This window comes from Dipodomys ordii, unplaced genomic scaffold (assembly GCF_000151885.1).
Source record: "Dipodomys ordii isolate 6190 unplaced genomic scaffold, Dord_2.0 Scaffold12, whole genome shotgun sequence".
In the NCBI taxonomy this organism is placed as follows: domain Eukaryota; kingdom Metazoa; phylum Chordata; class Mammalia; order Rodentia; family Heteromyidae; genus Dipodomys; species Dipodomys ordii.
Genome location: NW_012267228.1, coordinates 15256232 through 15281688, shown reverse-complemented (window position 1 = coordinate 15281688; position 25457 = coordinate 15256232). Strand labels below are relative to the sequence as shown.

At 38.6% G+C, this 25457-nt stretch overlaps 1 protein-coding gene across 1 annotated transcript in view; it reads left to right on the top strand.

Moving 5' to 3' along the window:
- The window catches only part of Fam19a1 (family with sequence similarity 19 (chemokine (C-C motif)-like), member A1), a 480497-nt gene that overhangs the window by 360887 nt on the left and 94153 nt on the right, over positions 1-25457 (top strand). The window contains exon 3 of the mRNA XM_013010445.1: positions 11615-11755. Coding sequence (XP_012865899.1) covers positions 11615-11755 — 141 coding nt within the window. The remainder of the gene's footprint in view (positions 1-11614; positions 11756-25457) is intronic.

The following is a 25457-nucleotide window of genomic DNA, read 5'->3' as shown; positions in this document are numbered from 1 at the left end:
GATGAATGGAGATGGGAATGAATAGAGGGTGAATATACTCAGTATTTGCTGTACACACTTGGAAATGGAACGAGGAAACTTGAAGGTACAGGTGGGGTTAAGACAGAGCAGAGGATGGGGGAATGATGGAAGGGATGACACTGATTAAGAAGGAGCATTATACACATAAGCTGACATGTTGAATCAAAGCGCCCTCTGTACAACCATTAAAAGATACCAGTGGCTTCCTTAGGAAAACTAATACATAGTAACCTATTAAAGTGAGACTGCGAGGTGGTGCTGTGGCTCAACGCAGCAGAGTGCCAGCCTTGAATGAAAAAGCTCTAGGCCCCGAGTTCAAGTCCCACAACCTACCAAAATAAATACATTAAATATAATAAATAAAATAAAGTGAGACTGTCTGCTGGGAAGGCATAGAAATCATTAATGACATTGATGACAACAGTGATAATAAGAATAACCACTTGAAGAACATTTCTTATTATATATATTTCTTCATACACATTCATTCTACATTCTTAGCCTATTGAAATTTAACAGCTTTCTTTGCAATAGCTACTCAGCCCAGGAGGCAAAACTAGCTCAACAGTCTGGAATTAGTGAACATCACATTGCAAGCAAGCAGGGATTCTACAACAATGATTGTTCCTCCCCTCCCCCTTTAGTCCACCCTGAATGTCTCAGGCTGGTGTGCTCATGCAAACATGTCTTTGTTACTGCTGACCTGCGGCACACAGGTCCATAGGTCCATTAAGGGAAGCTCATTTCAAACACAGATGGGCCTTGGTAGCTTAGCTTCTGCCCGGTGGCTAGACAAAGTGAATTCAGATGGCCTTAGACTGCTGATCACATCCAGGTAGCCAGGGAGGAAATGAAACCTTGTTTATCATCTTGATAAACAATCTCTTTCAGTGCCTCCAGATACGTTATGCAACACAGTAGAGTCAGATACCATTACATTGTCATCACTATCAAAAAAGGGAAGCCGTTAAGTTTATCCTACCTGAGTCATGGTTAATGACTTCTACAATGTGTAGCACAAATCAGTTTCTGTTTGCCTTCTGCTTTCTTGAATGTGTCTTTTTTTCTGATCACTCTGTATACTGGTGTGAAGAGCCATCTCACAGTATAAATAAATATTTACTTTTATTATAGTCTCTCAGCCAAGCCCATAAAACACCACGATGACAAGGACTAGACTCCTGGCTTAAAAGAGGTATGTGTGATGAGAAAAAAAGATAGGCAGGATTGTTCCAGTTCATCCTGGAAGGCAAAGATTTGAAAGGCTCTTTTTCACTATATGAAAGCTTGCCAGTGTCTCTTCTAGATCATTTTCATTTGAACATATTTGCAGGAGTAATGAATGTACTTTTGAGGATGTAAAGAATGTTTTCCTTTTAATTCTCATCATCTTAATATTAGACAGATCAGTCTGTGTTGAGGTCCAGCAACAAACAAGTCCCAAATGTCACTAATGTAGAATGATCAAGGCTAAGGCTGTTTCTGTGGTCTTACGGGGCTGTGATTCAGAGTGGAGCTTTGTTTTTAGAGGAGTGGCCATTATCTGGAACAAGAACTGGCAGACCCTAGCCAGGACCACCGTCTCCCTGTTTTGTGCTTTTCAAGTAGCTGAGATGACACATGCAGAAGAAGGCCACCACAACCAGACTTATTATTGGTTGAGATGAGGTCTCAGGAACTTTCTGTCCCAGGTAGACTTGAACTATGATCCTCCCATTCTCTGGCTTCTCAGTAACTAGAGGTATTTGCATAAGTCCTTGTACTCAGAAATAAAAATGATTTCTGCAGTTGAATGTCAACCTATCAATATATAAACCATTGTTTTGCTTTAAAAAACAAAACAAAATAAAAAGTCTTGGAGCCAATGGCTCATGTCTGTAATCTTAGCTAATCAGGAGGCTGTGATCTGCAGATGGCATTTTGAAGCCAACCAGGGCAGGAAAGTTCATGAGACTCTTATATCCAATTAACCACCAAAAAATACTGGAAACAGAGCTGTAGCTCAAGTGCCAGCCTTGAGCACAAAAGCTAGGGACAGTACTCAGGTCCTGTGTTCAAAATGCCAATACCAGCAAAAAATATATAAAAATAAAATAAAGGAAGCATTTACTGTGAGAATTGAATAGGTGGTGGTACTACTGTCTCATATCAAGCGTATACTAAGTCTACATAAATTAGTTATTAACCTGGCATGAGTGTGGAAATATGGCTCCCATATTAGTGAAAAGAAGGGAAAATGACAGTAAAGTTTTCTGCCAAGAATCCTTATCTCCTCAAAGATGATAATTCATCTGATAAGTTTAGTGAACATCAGAATTTTGGTGCCTTTTGAACAAGCATTCTTATAGCTGACTGGCCTGTACTTACTAAATTTCATACAAGTTAGTTCTCCAAATAACCCTACACAGTCAATGCTATCATCCAAACCTGAAGTATGGAATAAGAAATGATATGAAACACCAAATCCAGGTCTTGAATCTTAGCAGCCAGCTTCTGAAATCATTGTTCTCACTCATTACAATTCACTTTCTCAGCCATAGCTGTTTTGTCCAGAATGTACCCCCTTTTCTTACTTTTGTCTGTTTTGTACATACTCCAGGGGCCTGAGACAGAGAGGATGGTAATTTGTTTAATCACAAACATAAACAAATCAAGCAGCCATTTTGCCCTGCTCCACCAAAACATGTTTAAAGATCCATTAGTGTCTCTCTTGTCAATGATTTACAGACAAAGACACTTGGAGCTTCCTTCCAGCCCGTTGGGTCAATAAAGCATTTTTAACACAGTCTTAAATATGCATTTCTGACATCCGCTACAATAGATTCCAAGAGAGCTATTTTTAAAGCCTTGATCAAGAAGTCCTATAAAAGCCAATCTAAAAAGCACTACTTTTTCTTACATATTATGGCTTTTAAAGAAAGGAGCAATTTGCAATGAAGCGAAAATGCAAAACTCCAAATGATCATGTCAGTCTTAATATTCTTTAATCCTCATTTTATTCATTTCCTCCTAATGTTGCCTTTGCAAACACAAATCCCTGTTTGACTCTTAATAAGGAATGCTGTTTCCTTAAAGGATCTCAAGTGCTCTTTTATTTTAAAATTATTTCAATTAGAATATAAAGCTTTTCTTTAGTACTCTTGGACTCCACCTGTAACCAGTATTCCAAGTTGTTTTCTCTAGCAGGCATATTAGAAGGGCATTTTTTGTATGTTATATTTATCATTCAGTTTCATCCTCAAAAAAGACAACATGGCAAATATTTAGTTAAAATTTTCCAGAATTTATATCCTATCCTCTTTCTTTACTTTCTCTCTTTCCCCTTTTCTTTAATTATCTTTAAGTAGTTGTACAAAGGAGTTGTCATTTAACAAAGCAGTTTATAAAAATAATGCATTTTAATCATTATCACCCCTTTCAACATTCTTACCCATTTCTCCCCTCCATACCCCTTTCCTCACTCTTCTTAATCTTACAGACTATCCATTGAATTCTTGACTGCATTTTCTTCCTCTTCTCCTCTTCATTTGCCTACCACTTTCTCCTTGGCCCCCCTGTATCCTTTTCAAGTACCCCCTTCCTGGTACACATTTTGTTGAACTTTGACTTTGCCTCTTTAAGGAAATAAACTATTTGAGTTCTTCCTTGAATCTACCATATTTCAGTTAATACACTTGTATACACTTGCATATCACGCAACGTATTTACTTACAAGTTTGTAAGCTAAATCTCGCTTCCACATATAAGGGAAAGCATTCATCCTTTGTCTCTCTGGGGCTGACTTATTTCACTGCCCAGTTTTCACCAGGGCTTTCCAATTCTTTGCAAATGGTACAAGATCATTCTTTCTAATGGATGAGTAAAATTCCATTGTGTGTATATCCCACATTTGCTTGATCGATTCCCTTTTCTTTTCCTTTTCTGTTCACATTCCCTTCCTGCCTCTTTCCCTTCCTCCCTCTTTCCTGAGTCATGTTATCTTTCCATCATGTAGTGAATATGTGCTCCCTGCTAGTATGCCAGGCACTAGCGACTAAAAAGTGAACATGATATGGCCTTGGCCAACATGGAGTGTCCAACAGTGGATAAGTGATAAACCAACACTTCCAATTAGGATTCATGCTGCAAAAGAGAAGTTAGGCAGGTTAAGAGAATATGAAATGGGTCCAAAAGTTAGTTTCCAAGGAAGAAGTACATTTAACATGTATTTACAAACCAAAGAATTACCAGAGGCCAAGCTTACGCTGCAGATAGACTGGTTAAATAGAAAAATTGCTCTCTTTACTCTGTAAAGCAATAGTAAGCATGTAAGAAAATCAATATTACTGTATGTACAGGGTCATATAGGAGAAAATACCTTGCCTAATGGTTCAGAATAACTGTTCAAAGACCATTATTATGAATACAGGACATACATTCACACACGTACTATAGATATTATCTTATGCACTCTATTGTTTTACTTTAAAGTCAATTACCCCTGAATTAAGTGTACATTCTCCAGTCGCATATTGTCCTCTTTCTCAAGAAACCCGCGTTGCTTAGTTTTTCTTCCTCTTGGATGCAAACCTCTCAACACCAAAATGTACGCTAAGCATCTAATACTCTGATAGTTGTAAAGGAATAGATAATAGCAACTTCTCATAGTTGCCCATTCTAAATGAGTAGGCCTGTTTGTATGTAGCTCAAAATGGGCCTGGCTGTTGGCAAAGCCATTTCTATCAAATGTCCAGTCTAGGATTAAACATTGGTTTATGCCTACCAGTCCTTCCTAACTTTCCCTTTCCATCAGCACACATAACTGTCATTGGGGAGGGCAGGATCCTTCAAAAAAAACAGTATCCTTAGCGATCCATCTCCCTTGGGTTTTCTTACTTGTACATGGCAAGATAGTGATGGATTGAGCTAGAGACGAAGGACCACCGTCGTGTTGCTGTGGCTCACGTGGTACAGTGATGATCGCCTTGTGCTGAAGAGAAAGGACCATCGCTAGGACATTGTTGGGCTTGGCATTTTTAACTTTCCTAGGACAGAGAGAGTATTGAGGCTGCCAGAAATAATCTTGAAATGCTGTCTACTCCCATTCTCCCACCTCCTGCTTGGTCATTAGAAACATTCTTTGTCTGTTAAAAATAGATTTGATCATGGACCCAGAGCTGTGATGAACCCAAGAGAAAGAGCAGAAAGGGAAGTAGAGTGATGGCCTGTGGTACTCTCTTCCTCGCAGAGGAAGGAGGCTTTTCTGTAAATCTGTGACAGAGGCAGGACTAGGACTTTGATGTGTTTTAGACACATCTCTCTTTTTCAGACTGACCTATGTTGGGCCAGATAATTGCTACATTTATGTCATAATTAAAAAGAACAATGGGACCCTTTCTAGAACCAGATTTAGGGATTAAAATTAATTTCTTGCAGATACTTTATCTTACATGTATTTTCTACAGAGTGATGAAAGGAATGATAATCTGGAAAATCAGAATTGCACAGATAACATTCCCCCTCATTTTGCTTTGCACCACCTCCACTGCACTTAGTTAATAGATGACGTCATCCATCTTGTTTTCTGGATGTTCAGATGCTGGATAGAACCCAGAAATGGCCATTTTCCAGACAATCTATACATAAAAAGAGAAGCTCAATTTTCAGAGCACTTAGATGCTGCTGCTTTGAGAGGTCCTAGATCAACTTTGAATCATTTTGTCTTAGACCAAGATAAAATGGAGGAATGGATTGGCATTGGTGCCAAAGGAAAAGTCTGAAATTACTAATGTTATCATTAGCATTTTGAAATACCTTAGCATTTAGATTGGAAGGGACAATTTGGTAAGTAATTCTTAAAATTAAATAGACTTAAAGGGGTAGATATCCTGTTTCCAGAAAGCATTGTGACAAGCCTATTTTTCCTTTTTATAGGAGCAAATTTTGATTCCTATATCCATGTAGCCAAGCAGCCAGTTGATGATGACAATAAGTAAATAGGACTTCACAATCAGTCCTAGAAGGTCTTGAGAAATCATTCTCTCTCTCTGGCTAAAATAGAAATGCTGGATTTTATTTCCTTTGAATCTGATTAGCTTCTTGCTATATTATGAAAGGACCAAAGTAGAGATGATTCCTGAGATAGCCAAGAAAAAAAATACAGAAATGATTAGAAAGCTGTATTTTTGCAGGTTTTCAACACTCTGCTATGTCAATGACCTTTATCCCTCTCAGACACTTTCTATATACACACATGCATCTATCTGACCCTTTGTCCATCCCATAATTTTCATTTTAACACTAGCTTCAGAAAACTGAAAATCAGATAAGTCCAGTGTTTATTTTTTCCTTTGCAGAGAAATGTCTTTGAGCAGTAGATTATTCTACTTAACATTAAAAATAAATATTGAGAGTAGCAGTTTCCTTTCCTTTCCTTTGCTGAAGGCAAGGGCCAACACATAATTCATAAGACCTCCCTCCATAATGTGCTATCTGAGAACCAGGATCTTACATATTAAGCAGTGTTCTTCTATAGATTCAATGTAGGGTCCCAGGGTTCCATAATCAAGAAAGATGGAAACATTACATTGTTCTCTTAAAAACTGTTTTCATTAAGTAGTTGTATAGCAGAGTTGTCATTCAACAAAGCAGGTTATGAATAAAATGCATCTTGATCAATGTCACTCCTTCATCATCCCCCCACCCTTCACAACCCTATTTCTTCTCTCAGTTTTCTTAATTTTGTAGGATACACGTTGAATTTTATGACTGTATTCTTTCTCGCCTTCTCCTTGTTAGTGGTAGCTGGGTCACTGACGAATGTAAACTCTGGAACTCATGAGATGTAGGTATAGCAAGCCCATCAGATCTTATAAATGCTGGCCCTGTGGAGCTCCACCGAGTTCGCTGAGGCCCAATTCTGGGATGTGCACCAAGCAGTAGGTGTAATTGAAGCCATAGTTCAACTTGTCAAAACCAGATGTGCCTGTTATTTAAAGCAATACCTCCCTGGCTTCTTGAGTATAAGCCAATCACCCGTGAGTCTGTGGAAGATATGGCTTGGGGTCATTGACTTTATATACATAGTTTTAGTGGAAAATGGAACACTTGTCAATTTCCAGTTACTAAGCTCTCTTCCTGTCTAGAAAATAGTAACTTGTTCTCCATGGTAGGATGAGGCATAAAGCTATATATAATAATTGGAGTATCTTCATTGCTCTTGCTAAATAAAACACAGGTGGTGTGTTAGGTCACTCGATGTCAACTGCCTCTTCTGTAATATGTCCATAATTAGGACCTTGTTTGGGCCTTTGTTAGTATGAAATGAGTTCGTGAATAGTATATCTACTGTGGTAACCAGAGCATGAGAGAGAAATGTAATAAATGATTACTTTCTTTCATTTTAAGGTTAGCAGTCTTAGTATATGACTGAGTCAGCTTTTCAAAGCTGTGCATCCTTGCTAGAACATGTGAATGCTAGTAGTCTTACCTTGATCTTTAAATTCTTCAGAAGAAGTGGGTATTAAAAGTACTTCTTTAACCCTGGCAATAAGCCAGACATTGTTTAATACATAACGCAGTAGGAATCCCTGTCTTCCAGAAGTTTCCATTCCGACAGCCAACATGTAGACAATTAGTCTAATAAACAACTAAATCACACACAATATTTGAAAGTTAGGAGTTGTTTGTGAGGAGAGAGATAACAGACCTAGATTAAAATAAGAGTACGTGTGAGTGTCAGCTGTTGTAAAATATAATATAGAATTATAATTTATAGAGTGGCAAATACTGTCATTGGCAAGTGAGTGACTTGAAGCAAGATGAAGAAGTAAATGTCAGCCAGTAACAAGTCACTGGGGTAGCATTCCAGGTGATGCAAACACTCTCAGGAGCATTGTGCCTGGCATGTTGAAGCAATATTCAGCAAGGTGACTAGTGTCTCTGAAGCAAGCAGAAGAGAATGCCAATGAGGTCATACAAAGTGGGGGGAAAAGGGACATCTTAGACCGTTACATTTGATAACCATCCCGAGAAACACTGGGTGCATAATCTAACTGGTCTGTGTTTGTATCGACTGAATTGGCTGTAAGTCGCAGGGGATTCAAATTCCATCCTGGGAGAGCTTTCACAACTCTGTGCAGTTTGCAACCATAGTGTAACTCCTGATCTATATTAAAGCCAAGTGGTGACTTTAAAATTAGCAGCATTTTCATGAAGTGTAGAACTAGCTATTACTGATCTGACTGAAGGTAGTTGTCAGTGACAATTATGAGCTAAAGTAACATGATTATAGGTGTCTGGGTTAGAGTGTAATGTGCCATCAGCCCTGTTCCTTTAACTCTAATCCTAGGGTTGTACGTGTGGAGCTAAGGGAGGTATTCTCCCATGATCCAGGTGTAAGCCTTCTTATTTCCTGCTCAGTCTTTTGCAATAGCCATTAGTTTCTTACTCTTTGCTACACTGCACTTCTTCAACCCCTCCTGCACACAGCTGCCAGGGTGTGCCCTAGAGAGAGAGTTCACAGCAGTTCACACCAGTCTATGGCTCCAAAACCTCCTTGGTGGCCCCCATTGCAATAGTGAAGCCGGTTCCAATATAATCCTGTCTTACCTGTACAAGAAACCGCAGTTCCACCAACTGGAGTGTACTTTTTAATGACCTGACCAGCTCTGTAGGGAAAAGGCATATGTCCAGAAAGAGCCAGGAATTATCTAAAACAATCCTAAAACAGCTTGAAGAACCCGAAAGTCAAGAAGTACTCAGAATGAAAGCAAAACAAAAGCAAATCCAGAATGATCAAAGAGTAGTGAAAAGACGCAAATACCTGAGAGAAGAACTCAGAATAGCCACAGCTGGGACATTTTCGAGCATCTCTGAAATGGAGTATTGGATAAATATCTACGGATTAAATAAATACCCATGTGTCCACACTGATATAAAAATAAGTAAATAAACATGGGGAGGGATACAAATCTCTTGTGCTGAAGAATTCTTTAAAAAAATGTTATAGATACTATCAGAGCAAGGAGGTGGAGTGTAACTCCATTGTCTTAATGTGTGGGCTGTGCATAGTGACAGAGTAGAATCTGGAGAGGAGGAGGAAACATCTTACAGTAAAGCAATCTGAGCAGCACTACTTCAGCCAAATGACCAAGTGCAACAACAGTGATAAGCCTTTAATGGGGTTTAAGCACAATGGCATTTTTGCCACTGTAATCACTCTTAAACACACACACACACACACACACACACACACAGCCTAATCATGAGAAGAGCCTCAGCTATATCCCAATTAAAAGACAATCTAAATAAAAGAGGGAAACTAGCATTCCCATACATCATCAAGATTATCTAAAAGCAAGGAGGTTTGAGGAAAAGGTTTCAGCTAAGAGAAGCCCAAGGAGAAAAGAACATAATATGTCATGATAAGGGAACCTGAACAGAAAAGGTAAAACTGAAGAAGGCTGCACACAGCCTAGGTGGGCATCGGTTCACAGTGGCTTGTAAATACAGGCACAGTTGTGTCCGCTGTGCTGAGTTAAAGATGTTAGTTGTAAAAGAATAGAAAGGAAACAATGGAGTGTGGTGTATGTGGGAACTCAACTATCCTCTTCAGAACATTTCTGAAAATATAAAATTATTCTAAAATAAGAAAAAAAAATTAAGTACACCAAAAAAAAACCCTCAAGATTCTCACATTAGTGGAAAGACCTCCGCTTTGTTAGCATCTCTAGGTACCCATATTTCAAATCACAGCCTAAGATATCTTTGCAATTCATCAAAAAAGAGTAGTTCCCTTGGCCCCCACCTTTCCTCCTCTGTTCATAGAACTTGGTACTGACTTGTGTGGTTTCATCTTAGCTAATTAGCCTATTTTTTCTACCATCCAAGAGTTCTGGATATCTCTCTCCACTCTGTCTCTGTCTCTCCAATTTTCTCTCTGAATGGTATATTGGAGTGAAGAAACTGGAGGGATAGAAGAGAGAATTTTCCATGAGAAATGTATTTGCAAAGTTGCTGAGGCAGAAAGAAGAGTAATACCAATTGTGTAATACCAGGAGCAGAGAAATACCAATTGTGGCTGGATATAGCGATCATAGAAGGCATCTATGTACTCTTTCATGTGTCTGGCTTCCGCCACAGTTAGCTCCCATCCCCCATCAGTGATGACATTTAAGAAATGTCTCAGGCTTGCATAATCATATCTCATTCCCACTGCATTGAAATGCATTGTAGGGCATTCTGTTCTTAAGAACAGAACGAGGCTCTGCCTTATAATTTCTTTCCTTTTACCCTCCCTTCTTTCTTTTGTTCCCCAATATTTATATCTTCTATGTATACAGATTGCACACACATCCTTTACAGTTCATAGCACAGTAATGTGTGTATAATGGCTGTTTAACAAATGCTTGCTTTATTTCTGCCAACTGAATCCTAAATGCCAAGAATCACAAATGCCATGAGTCCATTCTAGTCAAATAGAAGCCTCTCTGTTTGAATTTATAACTTGCTGTTAGGAAAGTTAATGCCTGATTTCTGTATACTTGGGATATCTCTTGTACTGGTGGAGGTCTGGCCTCACTTATTTTCTATGGATTGAGATGATTGACCTAAGCTGATGGCACACCTGTGTAATCCCAGCACATGGGAGGTTTAGGCAGGAGAATCAGAAATTCAAGACCAGCCTGGGCTAGTATCAAAATAACAACAACAAAAAGATAAAAGTGAATATTGGTCAACCTTTATACTTCCCCAGGAGCTCACCGACTTAGGACGTAGGAGAGGGTGACATACGATAGCTTGCCAAGAAATGTAGATGTGTGTGTGGTTGAACTGTGATAACTTAAATGAATTCTTAGGCCTAGGCCTGTGATTTGGAGGTCACTTAAGGGACTTAGCCATTTTCTCCAGCAAGTCTTTCTTTCCTTTCTGCATGCAATCAGAGGTTAGCAAATGACTCCTGACTGGAGTTTCAATTCAACCCTCTTGAGGTAGTGGGAGAGAGAACTGATTTCTGGAAAGTTTCCTGAAACCGTAAGTTCTATATTACTGGCGTGTTGGTTGGTTGTCATTAGTTGGTTGTCATAGAGCTCAGAGATTCTTCAATGCCAAGATAACACAGGTGTTATAAACATATACTGCATTTCGACCGAGAGAATGTTTGCTTAGTATTTTAGCTCCCAGCATGCACTGCTTTACTACTTCTCAATACATCCAGCCCAGAAATGTCATAGCTTAGAGATGTTTATTCCTTCTTCTGTTCATTCACTGCTTTGAATACTTTGCTACTTTGCTACTTTGAATATAGCACTGCAATGCCAAGTTTCTCCAGGAATATACATAGTGGAAGGAATTATTTTTTAATTTAATTTTATTGTCAAAGTGAGGTACAGAGGGGTTACAGTTACATACATCAGGTAATGAGTAGATTTCTTGTGGAACATTGTTACCCCCTCCCTCCTTGTTCTCCTACTTTGTAAGTATACTTCAGAGGAACTATTTCAATCATTTTGGCCACTTTTCTCAAACTCAGCACACATAAGCCGTAGTCCTAAATGGCTACTCCATTGTTTCTAACTCTGTTCTTTCCATTCTTCTTCTTCTCTGTTGCCAGAAGGAGGTACCTGTGAAGTGATTGCAGCACACAGATGTTGTAACAAGAATCGCATAGAGGAGCGGTCACAAACAGTGAAGTGTTCCTGTCTCCCTGGGAAAGTGGCTGGGACAACAAGAAACCGACCTTCCTGTGTTGACGGTAACCAGCTGCTTTTATTCTTGTGCCTTGGTGTTCATCACAGTGTTCATGACACACATGTGTTTCCTTGTTTCAAGTTTGAATTTTCTGTGCCTCTGATTTCAATGCTTATCCCTCCCTAATTTCTGCTAAAATGAGGTTGGCATTGTGGTGGAATTAGGAGATAGGACCTGTGGGGGAAAGGAATGAACCCAGAGCTCTACCATCAGGTTGAAATTAGTGCCATGTAAAGGGTGATCTCAGCCCCCTTTTGCCTTTCTATCTTCCAACATATGAGAATGCTTCATGAAAACTTTCACCAGGTAGCAGTGCTTTCTTCTTGCATTTCCTGGCCTCCGCCTAAATTATCCACTCACAGGTGTTCTGTTATGGCAGAGCAGTATAAATTAAGACGTTTGGCTTTGAGGTTTTCAAAGAGCTCTGTGTTGATGTCAAGAAGACAATGAAAGGATTTTTTGTTTTAGTTCAAGAAACTCGAGGAACCAGTTCATTTAGGAAATGATGTTTGATTATTGCTATATATAATGATAATGGTGATACTGATATGAAAATGCTTATTGTTTCCTCAAAAGATGTTGCAAGTGCTTGCTTATATGTCAGTTCTTTGAATATGCTTATGAACAAATAGAACTGCCCCAAATTACCAGACAATCCTCATACATTTTCCCCAAAGCCCTATAAAATATTACATTAGTTTTCTATTTCTATGCAACAAGTTATTTTCAAATTTCACAACTTAAAAGAACACACATTATCTCATGGTTTCTGAGCAACTAGAATTCAACTAAGCTGGAATGTTCTGGCTCAAAGTTTCTCATGTAGTAGCAGATAAGTAAAGCACAACTTATTTGAAGAAAGTGCAATTTCTGGGCGTGCCTGTGACCCTAACTACTTGAAAAGCAGGATCAGGAAGATCAAGGCCAGCCTAGGGAAAAAATTCTCAGGATTGCATTTCTGTTATTAACTGCCATCCCAGTTATTCAGGAAGCTGAGATCTGAATAATCACAGTTTTGTGCTAGCCTGAGGAATAACAAAAAAGTTTTCAAGACCCTCCCATCCCCCCATCTCAACAGAAGCTGGGTATAATGGTATGTGTCCATCATCCCAAGTATAAAGGAAATGTAAATAGGAGGATATTGTCCAGGCTGGCCAAGGCAAGAAGTGAGACCCTATCACCAAAATAACAAGAGATAAAAGGGCTGGGGGTGTTGCCCAAGTAGTAGAACGTCTGTATGTCTTTGAATTCAACCCAGTGCCACAAAGTGAAAAGAGAGAAGAGAAAAGAAAAAGGAATGGAAATGAAAACAATATAAAGAAAATAAATGTTTAAAATGAAAAGAGGAAAGGAAAGGAAAGGAAAGGAAGGAGAAAGAGAATGGAAAGAAGAAAGAAAACACAGGAATCCAGGAAACTCAGGCCCACTTCAAGGGATTCATAAATCCTTTAAGTAGCTTCTATCTCACTTTCCTGTGCTTGGGACACACTATTTCTGATCTGTTTGCATCATTCTCCTGTTTAAGCATGGGTTCCATCTTCATGGATTTGCATTTTTATTTCCTTGTGAATTCCAGACCTGTGAGATTGGTATTTCTACAGGGTCCTCCTGATCTCACTGGCAAGAAAGCATAGCTTCAGAGCCTTCTAATTGATGCATGTCTCATGCTGTAAATACATATTGTGATAAGATGAGGATGATTGGCCCCGTTTGGGTCACTATGTCAACCTGAGCCCAATCAACCACAGCAAAAGGACAAGCTCCCATTGAAGATACCACTGTATCGTGGGAAAGTCAAGCTATTCCTAAAGGATGTGGTAAAGTCAGGCTTGGCTACAAGGTGAGATCAGGAGTGCTCCACTGGGGCGGTTCCTCCCAGGAGTCTTTTAATAATATTTGGAGACATTTAGGGTCTATAGACATTTGTCAAAGTATAAGAGTAACATGGTTATCTGATGAGTAAAGCTCAGGGGTGCTACTGAGTACTTTACAGCACACAAGTTACCCCCTCTTCAATACGAACAAAGAATTGTCCAAACAAGTTGACAGGGGTGCTGAGCAGAGAAACGTAGTATCGAATTTTCTTTTTTACATCTCGATCAACACCATGAGGGACCACTAATAGAGAGAGGCAGGCAAATAGACCAAAGAATCATTTCACTCTCATGCTGTAAATTCTTGGCAGGCAAAGCCAGTAAGCACTGTATAACATCAAACCATAATGGTTTCTCATGTTCTTTGCCAAAGAAAACATTGACTTTGTTAACTATAAATCTCCATTTTGGTTCTAGTTCATTTTTATCTCTAATGACTTAGAAATAGAATTACCTCACTAGATGCTATGTTGAAAATGAACTATACAACTTGTGGTGGGAGAATGGGGAAAAGGGTACTGGGCGATTGAAGGAAGGGGTGACGTTGTCCAAAAAGAAATGTATTCTTTACCTGTCTTATATAAGTGTAACCCCCTGTATATCACATTTAAAACAAAAAAGAAAAGAAAGAAAATAGAATTTCTGTTAGGTTCTGGATGCAAAACACATAGAGAAATTCACTGGCTCTTCTGGCAGAAAGAAAGTAACCTTTAGCCCTAATTTTTTTTTTGAGAAGTTGTTACATGCCAGTAATGTTTTAATCTGAGGACACATTTATTTAATCTTAGAAACTGGATCATTACTGTGGTTGGTTCAAACAAGAGGACTATAATCTCTGTCTTTCAAGAGAAAAAAATCCATAAGCTAAAGAATATTTTAGATGCTGATTATGTAGATTTTAAAATAACATTCCATTCTTCCAAAGTCCTTAAAGCTATTAGCATGTATAGGCACATTACTAGGCTGATTCTATGATCAACATTGCTTCAGTGGTCGAGATTTCTATGTGGAAAATAAACATGAACTAACAATGTAGTCTCTAAAATATTGGACTGAAAAGGTGCATGTGAGTAGAATCTCAGCTGTACCTGTTACTACCAAAGTGACTTTGGACAAGGCACATTTGCTTTCTAACCTAAATGTCATCATCTGAAAAACAGGAGTACAAATAATTTATACTTTATAAAGCTTCAGTGCACAATAAGAAAAGCATGTATATAGACAAGTGAGACAGCTCACATTTGCATTTTTAGCAATTCAAGAGGGGCAGTGGAGATTAAGAAGAATGAAGTTCAAAGCCAGCCCAGGCAAAAAATTTGGAACACTTCATCTCAACTAATAACAAAAGTCTGGTATAATGATATATACCTACCATCTAAGCTATACAGGAAGCATAAGTACAAGTATCACAATCAAGGCTAACCCAGGCACAAAAGCAAGATCCTGTCTCAAAAAAAACCATAGCAGTAAGGTAATGATGGTTCATGCCTTTTATCCTAACTTTTCAGTGAGCTGAGATTATAATTATTATTACAGTGTTATAAATCAAACCAGCACAGACAAAAATGTCCAAATGACTATTTATTTCCAGGAGTGGAGGTGTGGCTCAAATGGTAGAGTAATAGGTTAAACAAGAAAGGCAAGTAAGAGTGTGAGGCCGTGAGTTCAAACCTCAGTACCTCACCTCAAAAAATTACCAAAGCCAAACCATCTTGGGGCATGGCTCAAGTAGGATAGTACCTGCCTAACAAATGTAAGGCAAACCCCAAGTTCAAACCCCAGTACCCCCCAAAAGACAAAAATGGAAAATCATCTATTATAATCAACATCATATATTATAATGTGCAATATCTACATCTTATCAAAGTCTCACTACATGATGGTATCTATTTCTCATTTTACTAATAAGTATGAACAATTCCTGGAAAGAAAAAGAGACAGAGAAAGAGAGAGAGGAAGAGAGCTTGTTTTTATAAAGTTTTGCATCATATTAATGCAACCCTATGGCCACCATCTTTTGTTCCTTCCAATCTATTATCCTAGATACCATTACCAGTAAGTCATAGTCAGAAGCGCATACTCACTAAAAGAATGTTAGAAACTACCAAATCACCCACGATAGCATTGCCGAGATGATCACTGCTATGTATGATAACTTGTTAGCCTATCTTCTTCTAGTCTTAGCCCCCATTAAAGAATAATCTCACTTTGTAAGTATGGCATTGGACTAAACTTCTGTAGTACTGATATATTGGAGACTGAGTCCATTTAATATATGATATACAATAAACATTTCTCAAGTTAATGCATATTCTTCAAAAAAATAGCTACTTAGGGGATTTTCAGAAATCAATGCACTGTCATTTACTTGACGGTCCTCTCTGTTTTGGCACATGTTAAATCTTTCTTGTGTCCCCTGGCTCATTTCCCTAAGAATAGAAAGGCAACTGCTTCCCTCTGTATCAGCAGTTGATTATGTGTGTGTATGTTTGTGTGTGTGTGTGTGTATACGTCACATTTGTCCTAAACATATTCTGTCTTAGATACTGTACCTCCCTTGGTAAGTGGTCCCATTATTGTTGCTCGCTTTTCTCCGAAATTGCAGGTCACTTGCCTTCTACTGTGTTAGGAAAAGTAAAAACAGCTGTGATTTTTAAAAAGAAGCACATATTGAATTAAGACTCAATATTAGAGAGCAGATTATTCAATGGGACTGAAATTTGGGGATAAAAGTGATGTGTTCAAAAGCCTAACCTATACTTACAGAACATTTTTAGTGGAAATTTCTTTTATAATGATGTTTCATTACCCAAAAACTAAAATATGCATTCGCTAACTTAAATTATGGGATAGCCACCAAATACTTAAAAGCATTGTACACTCATACCAACACCTCCCACACTTCTGAAGGAAACTGTTGTTATACTCTTTTACTTAAATCTACAATCCAAATAAGGTTAGTACTGCACTCCATATCTTTGGTTAAGAGCAACGAAAACTATAATGTAAAGCATTTCAGTTATCCCCACTTCCTTCTTAAGACCTGAAAGAAAAATAAAATTAAGATTCATAAATATGAAGATGATTTCAAACATTTAATGACAGAAAATTTCCAGGCAAATAACATATGTCAGGGAAAAATAAATTTCTATAATGCCTATGACATAAGGTTTTTTTTTATTTTAATCTATCTATAATGGCCAAAAAAGTATTCATTTCAAAGGTTAAAAAATAATGCAAAGCAATACCAATAATCTTTATAAAGGGAACAGCATCAAGAAACAGGGGATTAACCATTTTTATGGTGAATTTCTCATGTTGTTTTCTCTATTTAGAGTCTATTTTCATGTAATTAATATCGTTTTGTTGTTATCATTGTGTGTGTGTGAGACAGGATCTTTGTGTATCTTAATCAGGCCTTGAACTCGCCTCACCTGGCACAGTATCCTAGTGTTGGGACCACAGGCAACCATGCCCAGTTATATCTATTTTTAACTTGGATAAATATGTAGGGGGAAAATTCCCCTATCTGAGTAGTGGAAGTCCTTAATGACTTGTGGACTTAAACTTCCCTCTAATTAGTGAAATGTCTTACAATGTGTTCTCAGGTCTTCCTTCTCTTTTACTGTAAATGGTGACAGTTTAGGTGACACAGATGACTGCCAATTTGTACTTAATGTTCTTGTCTTCTTGTATGGGATCAGCAGTTATAAGAAATGGGGTTAAAGACAAGCTTCCATTAGAGATCTTTTTTGAATTATAGAATTGAAAATGTCAGGTTTTCCTTTTTAAACTCTTAGTAAATACAATGAAAAGTCATCATAAGCTGTGTGCTGGTGACTCACATCTGTAATCCTAGCTACTCAGGAAGCTGAGATCTGAGGATCGTGGTTTGAAACAGGGCAGGAAAGTCCATGAGAATTTTATCTCCAATTAACCACCTGAAAACTGGAAGTGGAGCTGTGGCTCAAAGTGGTAGAGCAAAAATGCTCAGGGACAGCACCCAGACCTTGAATTCAAGCCCCATAGACACACAAAAAAAAGTTTTGTGAGAGGAAAACAATCCATAAATTTACAGGATACTTTGCACTGGCTTATCTTATTAAGTCTCCAAGATAGTTAAGAGAAAATAAGATAGATATGTTAAGACTCAAACCCAGGAGGACAGACAGAGAAGAACACATAAGAGAAGGAGACATACAAAGAGGAATGAGAGGAATTAAGGGTCACAGAGAAAGAGTGGTTAAAGGTAACTCAGTGGACATTTACAAGGAAATTTGGAAGGAAATTTAATCATCTATTCATAAAATGTTTTGATTCATTTTTCTGAAGAACTATTTGTTTTCCATCTTTCCAGTTTATGACAATTCAGAAAAGTACTATTATTTCATAAACTAGGACATTAATGTTTTCAAAATCATTTTGTATGAGACCAAGAACCAGAATCTCTGCAAAAGATTTTTTTTGGCAATTGATCAGCTTTCTATGGAATAATATGATGTTCATAAATTTCAATATTACAGTGAGTAGCCCCTTCCTCACCTTCCAGAGCATACTATATGAAAAGCTCTGAGAGGTTCTTCAGATCAGAAACTGAAATTATACTATTTTTCAAATGTTTTTGAGAGTGAACCTTTTTCTAAGCATACGCATATGCAGTGTACAACATGATACAAACATTGGGCCCTGATGCTGTAGACTAACTACATGCAGCATGATTTGTCTTTGGTTTTCATTCCTATGCCCATAGTTCAGTGTTTCTCCTGAGACTGGCTGACCAAATAGTGTAGAACTGCTCCTAATAGTAATGTGATTAATAATATCTCATCAACATGTCAAATTTGACTGAAAATTGGAAATCGCCCATAGAACCTTCCAGAACAAACACAGTATGAGAAACTTAAGTCCTTATTCTTATTTACAAATATTGAACATTTCAAGGATAAAGGAAAAAATCTGTTTTGGCCATGTGTGCCATCCGTACACAATGAAGGGCACAGCAATGGATTGGTGTGGAAGATTGGGAATGCTTGTCACTGCAGCAGTCAGTGGTCCCTTCTCTTCCATCTCTGAGAAAGTTGCCTTTTTCTTTCATTTTCTTTTTTAACACATTTTTATTGTGAAAATACTGTACAGAGGGGTTACAGTTACATGAGCAAGATAATGAGTACATTTCTTATCAAGCATTGTTGTCTCCTCCTTTGTTTTTCCCCTTACCATCCCTTCCCTCCCATCTCCACAACTATACTCACCCCTCCCCTGCCTAAATTGTAACGTTCATCCTCAAAGAAACAACTGCCCAATAAATAAGTGGGCTAAAGACTTAAAGAGAGACTTCTCTGAAGAGGAAATAAGAATGGCCAATAGACACATGAAGAAATGCTCAACCTCTCTAAGCCATAAAAGAAATGCAAATCAAAACAACATTGAGATTCCACCTCACCCCAGTTAGAATGGCTATAATCAAGAACTCTAATAACAACAGATGCTGGAGAGGATGTGGCCAGAAGGGAACCCTACTGCCTTGCTGGTGGGAGTGTAAACTTGTTCAACCACTTTGGAAAGTAGTATGGAGGTTCCTCAAAGACTCCACATAGAGCTCCCCTATGACCCAGCAGTCCCACTTTCCGGTATTTACCCAAATGATCACAAGACCACACTAAAGCTACCAGCACAACTATATTTATTGCAGCATTATTTACCATAGCTAAGAAATGGAACCAACCCAGATGCCCCTCAGTTGATGAATGGATCAAAAAATGTGGTATATATACACAATGGAATTCTATGCCTCCATCAGAAAGAATGACATTGCCCCATTTGTTAGGAAATGGAAAGTCTTGGAAAAAAAATTATATGAAGTGAAGTAAGCAAGGCCCAAAGAAACATAGGTCCCATGGTTTCTCTTATTTTCAGTAGCTAGTATATGTCTGGGACAAGTAGAAAAGGTCAAAAAGCTATGTACCTATGACCAGATAAGATGAAGTTAAGCAAAGTGAACCCCAAGATAGAGACATAAGTGGTTTTTTTCTTGCTTGCTATTGTTTCTCCCATGTGATTGTTTCGTTGCTTTGTATGCCCCTCCCCCACAGTATAACCCCTGTTCTCCCTGTATTTGATGTAGGTCTAATTTGGGGAGAGGAAGGGGGAAAAGCAAAACGTTTAAATAGATCTTTGTCTTTCAAAGCTGACTTCTGCTTGGCTGTCAAACAAAAATATTGAGCTCAGCCAGCTTCATCAGAAAAGAGGTCTAGCATTTTCCCAAAAAGGATTCCACTGTTCTTATTAAAGGAGTCTTCCATGGCTTCATTAGTAAGATGACATTGTGGGCTGGGAAGGTGGCTCAGTGGTAGAGTGCTTGCCTTGCATGCATGAGGCCCTGGGTTCGATTCCTCAGCACCACATAAGCAGAAAAAGCCTGAAGTGGAGCTGTGGCTCAAGTGGTAGAGCGCTCACCTTGAGCTGAAGAGCTGAGGGACAGCGCCCAGACCCAGAGTTCAAGCCCCACAACCGACAAACAAAAAAAAAAGATGACATTGTAATTTAGCTATAGTTTTTTAATTATAGGTAAAATGCCCTTTTGAAACTGCATTTGGTCCCAGACTAGACACTTCCACCTTTCCAGGTATGTGAAAGATCTGTCTCCACTTAGAAGAGAGATAAAAGGAAGAAAGTAGAACTGACAGAGCCTTCTCATGATGAAGAAAACAGGAATTCACTTGTTAAATATTTTTTTAAGACTAAAATATCATTGTAATCTTCATCTTCATCGCCTCTCTTCCTTCTCTTCCTTCTTTCCCAGCTTAGAACATCAGTTGCCAATTGGTATTCCACTGGCAAAAAAAAAAATCCTGCCCAACCCCTATTCCTTAGGCTAACAAAATATTACACCAACTGACCTTGCTTTCCTTGGACAGAACTCTGTAGATTCCCAGAGGCCTCGCTCCTCAAAATTACACGAATTTTTGGCATGCTGATATCACCAGCCTGATCCCCACAGTTTGTGGAAGGCATAACACTTGGCTCACATAGTCATTTTCTCCACATCCCACTGTCAGGTTAATAAGCAAATTATTACTGTTTTGCTTTCTGGCCTCTTACCCATGGTCTTCCTGCATCAGGCTCCTGATTACTACAATTATAGGGGTGTACCACAATGCCTAGCTATTAAACCAGTTTTTTATTTAATTTTTAGTACAAAAGTAAAGTAGATAGAAATATGCATATACATCCTATAGTGGAGGCATAGATGAAACATTATCATCATAATCGACTCCATGTATATGGTTACTTTTCAATGAAAAATTTTAAAGGAATATGCATATACCAAATCAACATAGCAAGCAAAAGATAACGCTCTCATTCTCTTTTCCTTCCCCACCAACCTTCTCACATCTTAATTACCCAAAGTACCATTGCTAGTGGGGTTTCATGCATCCTTATAGGAAAATAAATGAGGCACACATAGGCCTATAGTTGTGCACATGCAAAACTTCATCAAAGTGGTGACCATATTCCATACAATGACCTGAGTTTGTAGGGTTCAGCATAGAAAAGTGCCTGAAGTAAGTTTACCATGACAGAAATAAAAGTGACTGGCAAATGTTTTTTAAATGCTCACCATCACTCATTTGAAGAAATGTAAATTAAACATAACACTGAAATAGAATATTGCATCCATCAGGCAGGGATGAGCAGTTTGGAAGCGTACCAGTCCTGAGGAAGAAGGAAAGAAAAATGACATTCAAATTATACTTGGTGACAAACAGCTAGTAAATTCAATTAGTTAGCCACTCTTGTCTGTTTGGCTCACCTACAGGGAAGATGATTAATAGGAAATTCTATAGCAACACTGGATGCTTAGGGACATACACAAATTATCTGTTATAACTGCTTATATTGACTTAGTTTACCAAGCAGTCTTTGGGCATTTAATTCCTTGCCAATTATCAGCTTCATGAATCTAGATATCATCTAAGAATTCTAAGAATGTTAACATTTTGTTGGGAAAACTATACATGAATTTATATTCAGTACATATATATAGCAAATCACACTGTAAGTCCATCTGTCCATTCACTTGGAAGGCACAAACTTACTTGCACAAATGTTCCTCATGGTGATGTATAGTGTGTGTGTGTGTGTGTGTGTGTGTGTGTAAAAAAGACAGAGGGAGGGTAGAGATGATGGGATGGCACACCTTCAATCATTATCAGTTATGTAACTGGCATAAATTTATAAATATCAGAAATGTGGAAATTTCCAAAGAGTGGCCCTAAAGTCATTGGTTTCCATTTGTCTCAAAGACAGGTGTTTTCACAGACATCGTGGGGTTTTTTCAGATATGAAAACACTGTTAATCAATTCTTGGGTTTTTTTTTCTAGAAAGAGGGGAAAAATGTTGTTCTAAATCTAAAGAGTCAGCTCCTCATCTTTCTAGCTGGGCTTCTGCCTAGATACGGCAAGATTTCAGGGTCCTGTGTTATTAATGTGCTGTCCATATGAATAACGAGCGAGGCTTGTGAATTATTTCACACTCCTGTGAAAATCTATAGTCCTGTCCTTCTGCAGCAGAACTTGAAGCTGCTGTGGATATTGGTATATTTCTAGGTAGAAGCGTCTTATGACTACATCAAAGCAAAGCAGGTAGCAAAGCCTACCTGGCATCCCCTCTGGGGACCTATGTATGATTGTATGTAGATGAGTAATATTTAAAAAAATGAAAGATTTGCTCCTCTGTCTTCTCAAGTTCCTTAAATAAGCCAAAATAAGCCAAGAATTAAACAGTGCCCAAAAACAAAGGCACAAATATTTGGTGTTTGAGTTCAAAAACGATGCAGAGACTCATATATAATATTGAAGAACTGAAGGGTTTTTTCCCCATGTCCCTGTCTCAGGCTACCATGGACTGAGCAGGGGGAAGAAAGAAGGCCTGAATACAATGGTGGAGCAAAAATCAACCAGCCTACTGTAGCAGAGAGCAGAGTCCTCTCCTACAGTCCTACCTTGCCAGCCTCCTGGCAGGAGAGCTGCACCCATGATTCCACATACTCTGTGATCTTTCTGGTTGCTTTCCAATAAAGAATGTCATCATTAGCATCTAGCACAATGATTCCAGCAGGAGTCATAACCACCAGCCTTACCCCTTCTCCTCCTTAGCCTTTGACCCCACATAGGTGATCCCCAGAAAATGAGAGAATGATGAATTCCTGGATGAGCAGAGTAGTCATAGCCAAAACAAGTCATGCACAAAGTTCACAGGACCAGATGGGTTTGAGATCTTCAACTGACATTTGTGACACTCTTACCTCCTTACCTTAACACCTTACCTACACAAGGCAGCGCAAGTCTAATAATAATGCCTGATATTTTTTTGGTATTTTTTTTGCATTATTACATTAAGGATAGAATTCAAATATCCAGCTAATATTACTTGGGCTAGTAAACTGGAGGCAGTTTAACCGGACACTAAGTCAAAAGAAAGTTCCATGCCTTACAACTTAGAGTATCCCCAACTTAGTAGGTTTTTTTTGTGCCTTCATACTAATTGTCCTTTTGAGGGAATAGCTGTCCTCATCACAATTCTCCAGGATACAGCACACTTAACCCCACCCCCACCCCAAATAGTGGCTCAAGAGGAGAAGAATGGTTTGATGGGAGTGTTCTGGAGTCATGGAATCCAAGAGCATGGAATCTGTGGCAAGCCTCAAGGCAGCTAAGAATGCAATCAGCAGCCAGGCCATGTGGGCTCACCAGAGTTCTGTCTCACGGAGGTTCCCTTTCGTCTTGAGTTCTTCCTGAATATCTGCCACATTCTCTTTCAGTACAAACTGGGGAGGCTAAGTCTGTCCACAACAGCTAGAATTGGTCTTCTCAACTCTATGAAGAACTAGTTTGAAACTGGTAATATTGATGGTTGAGCCCTCACTACACGCGAGTCCTTCTGTATTTCTGTGGACAACTTCCTAACATCCTCACAAGAGCCTCAAATGATGGGCACTACTGATAGATGAGGAGCCTGATGGCTTCTTCCAAGATGTGGTAGAGATGTGAGACTCCAAATTGGGAGTAGTTAGAACTGATTGGCATGAGCCCATCACAGCCATGGGTTGGAAAGATGCAGGGAGCTTGCCTACTTCTTGAATTCACATCCTTGGAGACAGATGCCATTCTAGCAAACCAGGCTCTTACTAAGCATCCTCTCTAGCACACATCCTTATCATCATTGGCATGCTATATGCTTCAAATTCATCAGTCTCTTTCTGTTCCTTAACTACAAAGCTTCAATAATTTAGACGCTTGTCCTGACTTTACTTAATCTTTTGATTTAAAATGTGTCCTTCCCATTCCCATTTAGCCCTTCCTTCCTTACCCAGCTTATATCATCAGCTCTAAAGGTCTTCCCCTCAAACTACCATATTCCAAACTAATAATGCCCTCCTGTCAATCCTTGGAGCATCCTGTATGGCATTTATTGAAAGTATTATAACATACTATCATCTTTATTGATTTGTGATCTCTTATATTAGAGACACTCACTCATCCATTCAACTATTTTTTCTGGGACTATGAACTGTCCGTGTGTCAAGAATTATAATATACTCAGCTCATAATGATGGACAGGAATATTCTTTGTTCTCTTGGTCAAGGAGACAGACATTAATTTAAACATGTCTAAAAATACACATGCAGAAACTCCACATTCTGAAGGGAAATGATTTGGTTCTTAAAAGAGGATGGGGAAAGAGGAGGCTGAGGAGTTGTGCAGATTGGTATAGAGGATTGATGAGACATCTGAGCTGTGAGGTAGAGATCAAGGTGGTTGATGACCATTCCAGGCAAAGAGAACAATTTGGGCAAAATACGTGGGTTTTTATTAACACCTTAAGCGAAAGTTGCTGTGACTAAAAGCCAAAGGACAATGAGATGGTAAGTAAGAATAAACCAAGAAGACAAACAATGAAGAGTGTGATAACTAAACTGAGTATCTCCTCTTCCTAATTTTTAAGTCAACATGAGATGTGCTCATTAGCATTCCTGATCTCTTAGCGCCAATAAAGATGTTAAGATTGCATTCATTCCCAAGCAGAAGAATCAGAGTTTTCTCTGGCACAACAGAAATCTTAAGTCCAAAGCACAGAGCTCTTTGCATCTTAATCTGACTTCTCCCACTTAACAAGCATAGCTCCTTTGGCCTGTTACTCTCTGGGACCCTCCGTCTTCTCATCTCTGAGTGGGACGTGTGAAGAATACCTATTAACAAGTCAGTGAGAATATGACATGAGACATTTTATTGAACCAATTGATCTATCTATCTATCTATGTATCGATCTATCTATCTATTTGAGATGGGACCAATCAACTTCACAGATGCAATAAGAGTTGAACTGAAACGGAATGGGTATGGGCTACTTTTAAGCATTTCTATAACTTGAAGTCAATCAACTGACTTTACCTCATGTCACTTTTTAGTTGCTCATATTATATGATATAGTTAGCACCTTTATGTTGGCATGAACTAGGTGTGTGTTTTTTTTGTAGGGATTAAAGGGCTGTTCTGAGGGTGGTATATCCGAGCTTTCTAAATACAGCCTGTAGGGCTGGGATGTATATTAGGGATGGAGTAGTTGCTTCTTTCATGAGACCCTACACTCCATTCCCAACACACACACACACATACACACACACACATACACACACACACCAAGTTACCAGATATTGAGAGGATAAAAGTTTTAAACAATAAAAAAAAATAGGCTTTAAAAACTAAAAGTGGCGGGTGGGGGCTGGGAAGGTGGCTCAGTGGTAGAGCGCTTGCCTTGCATGCATGAG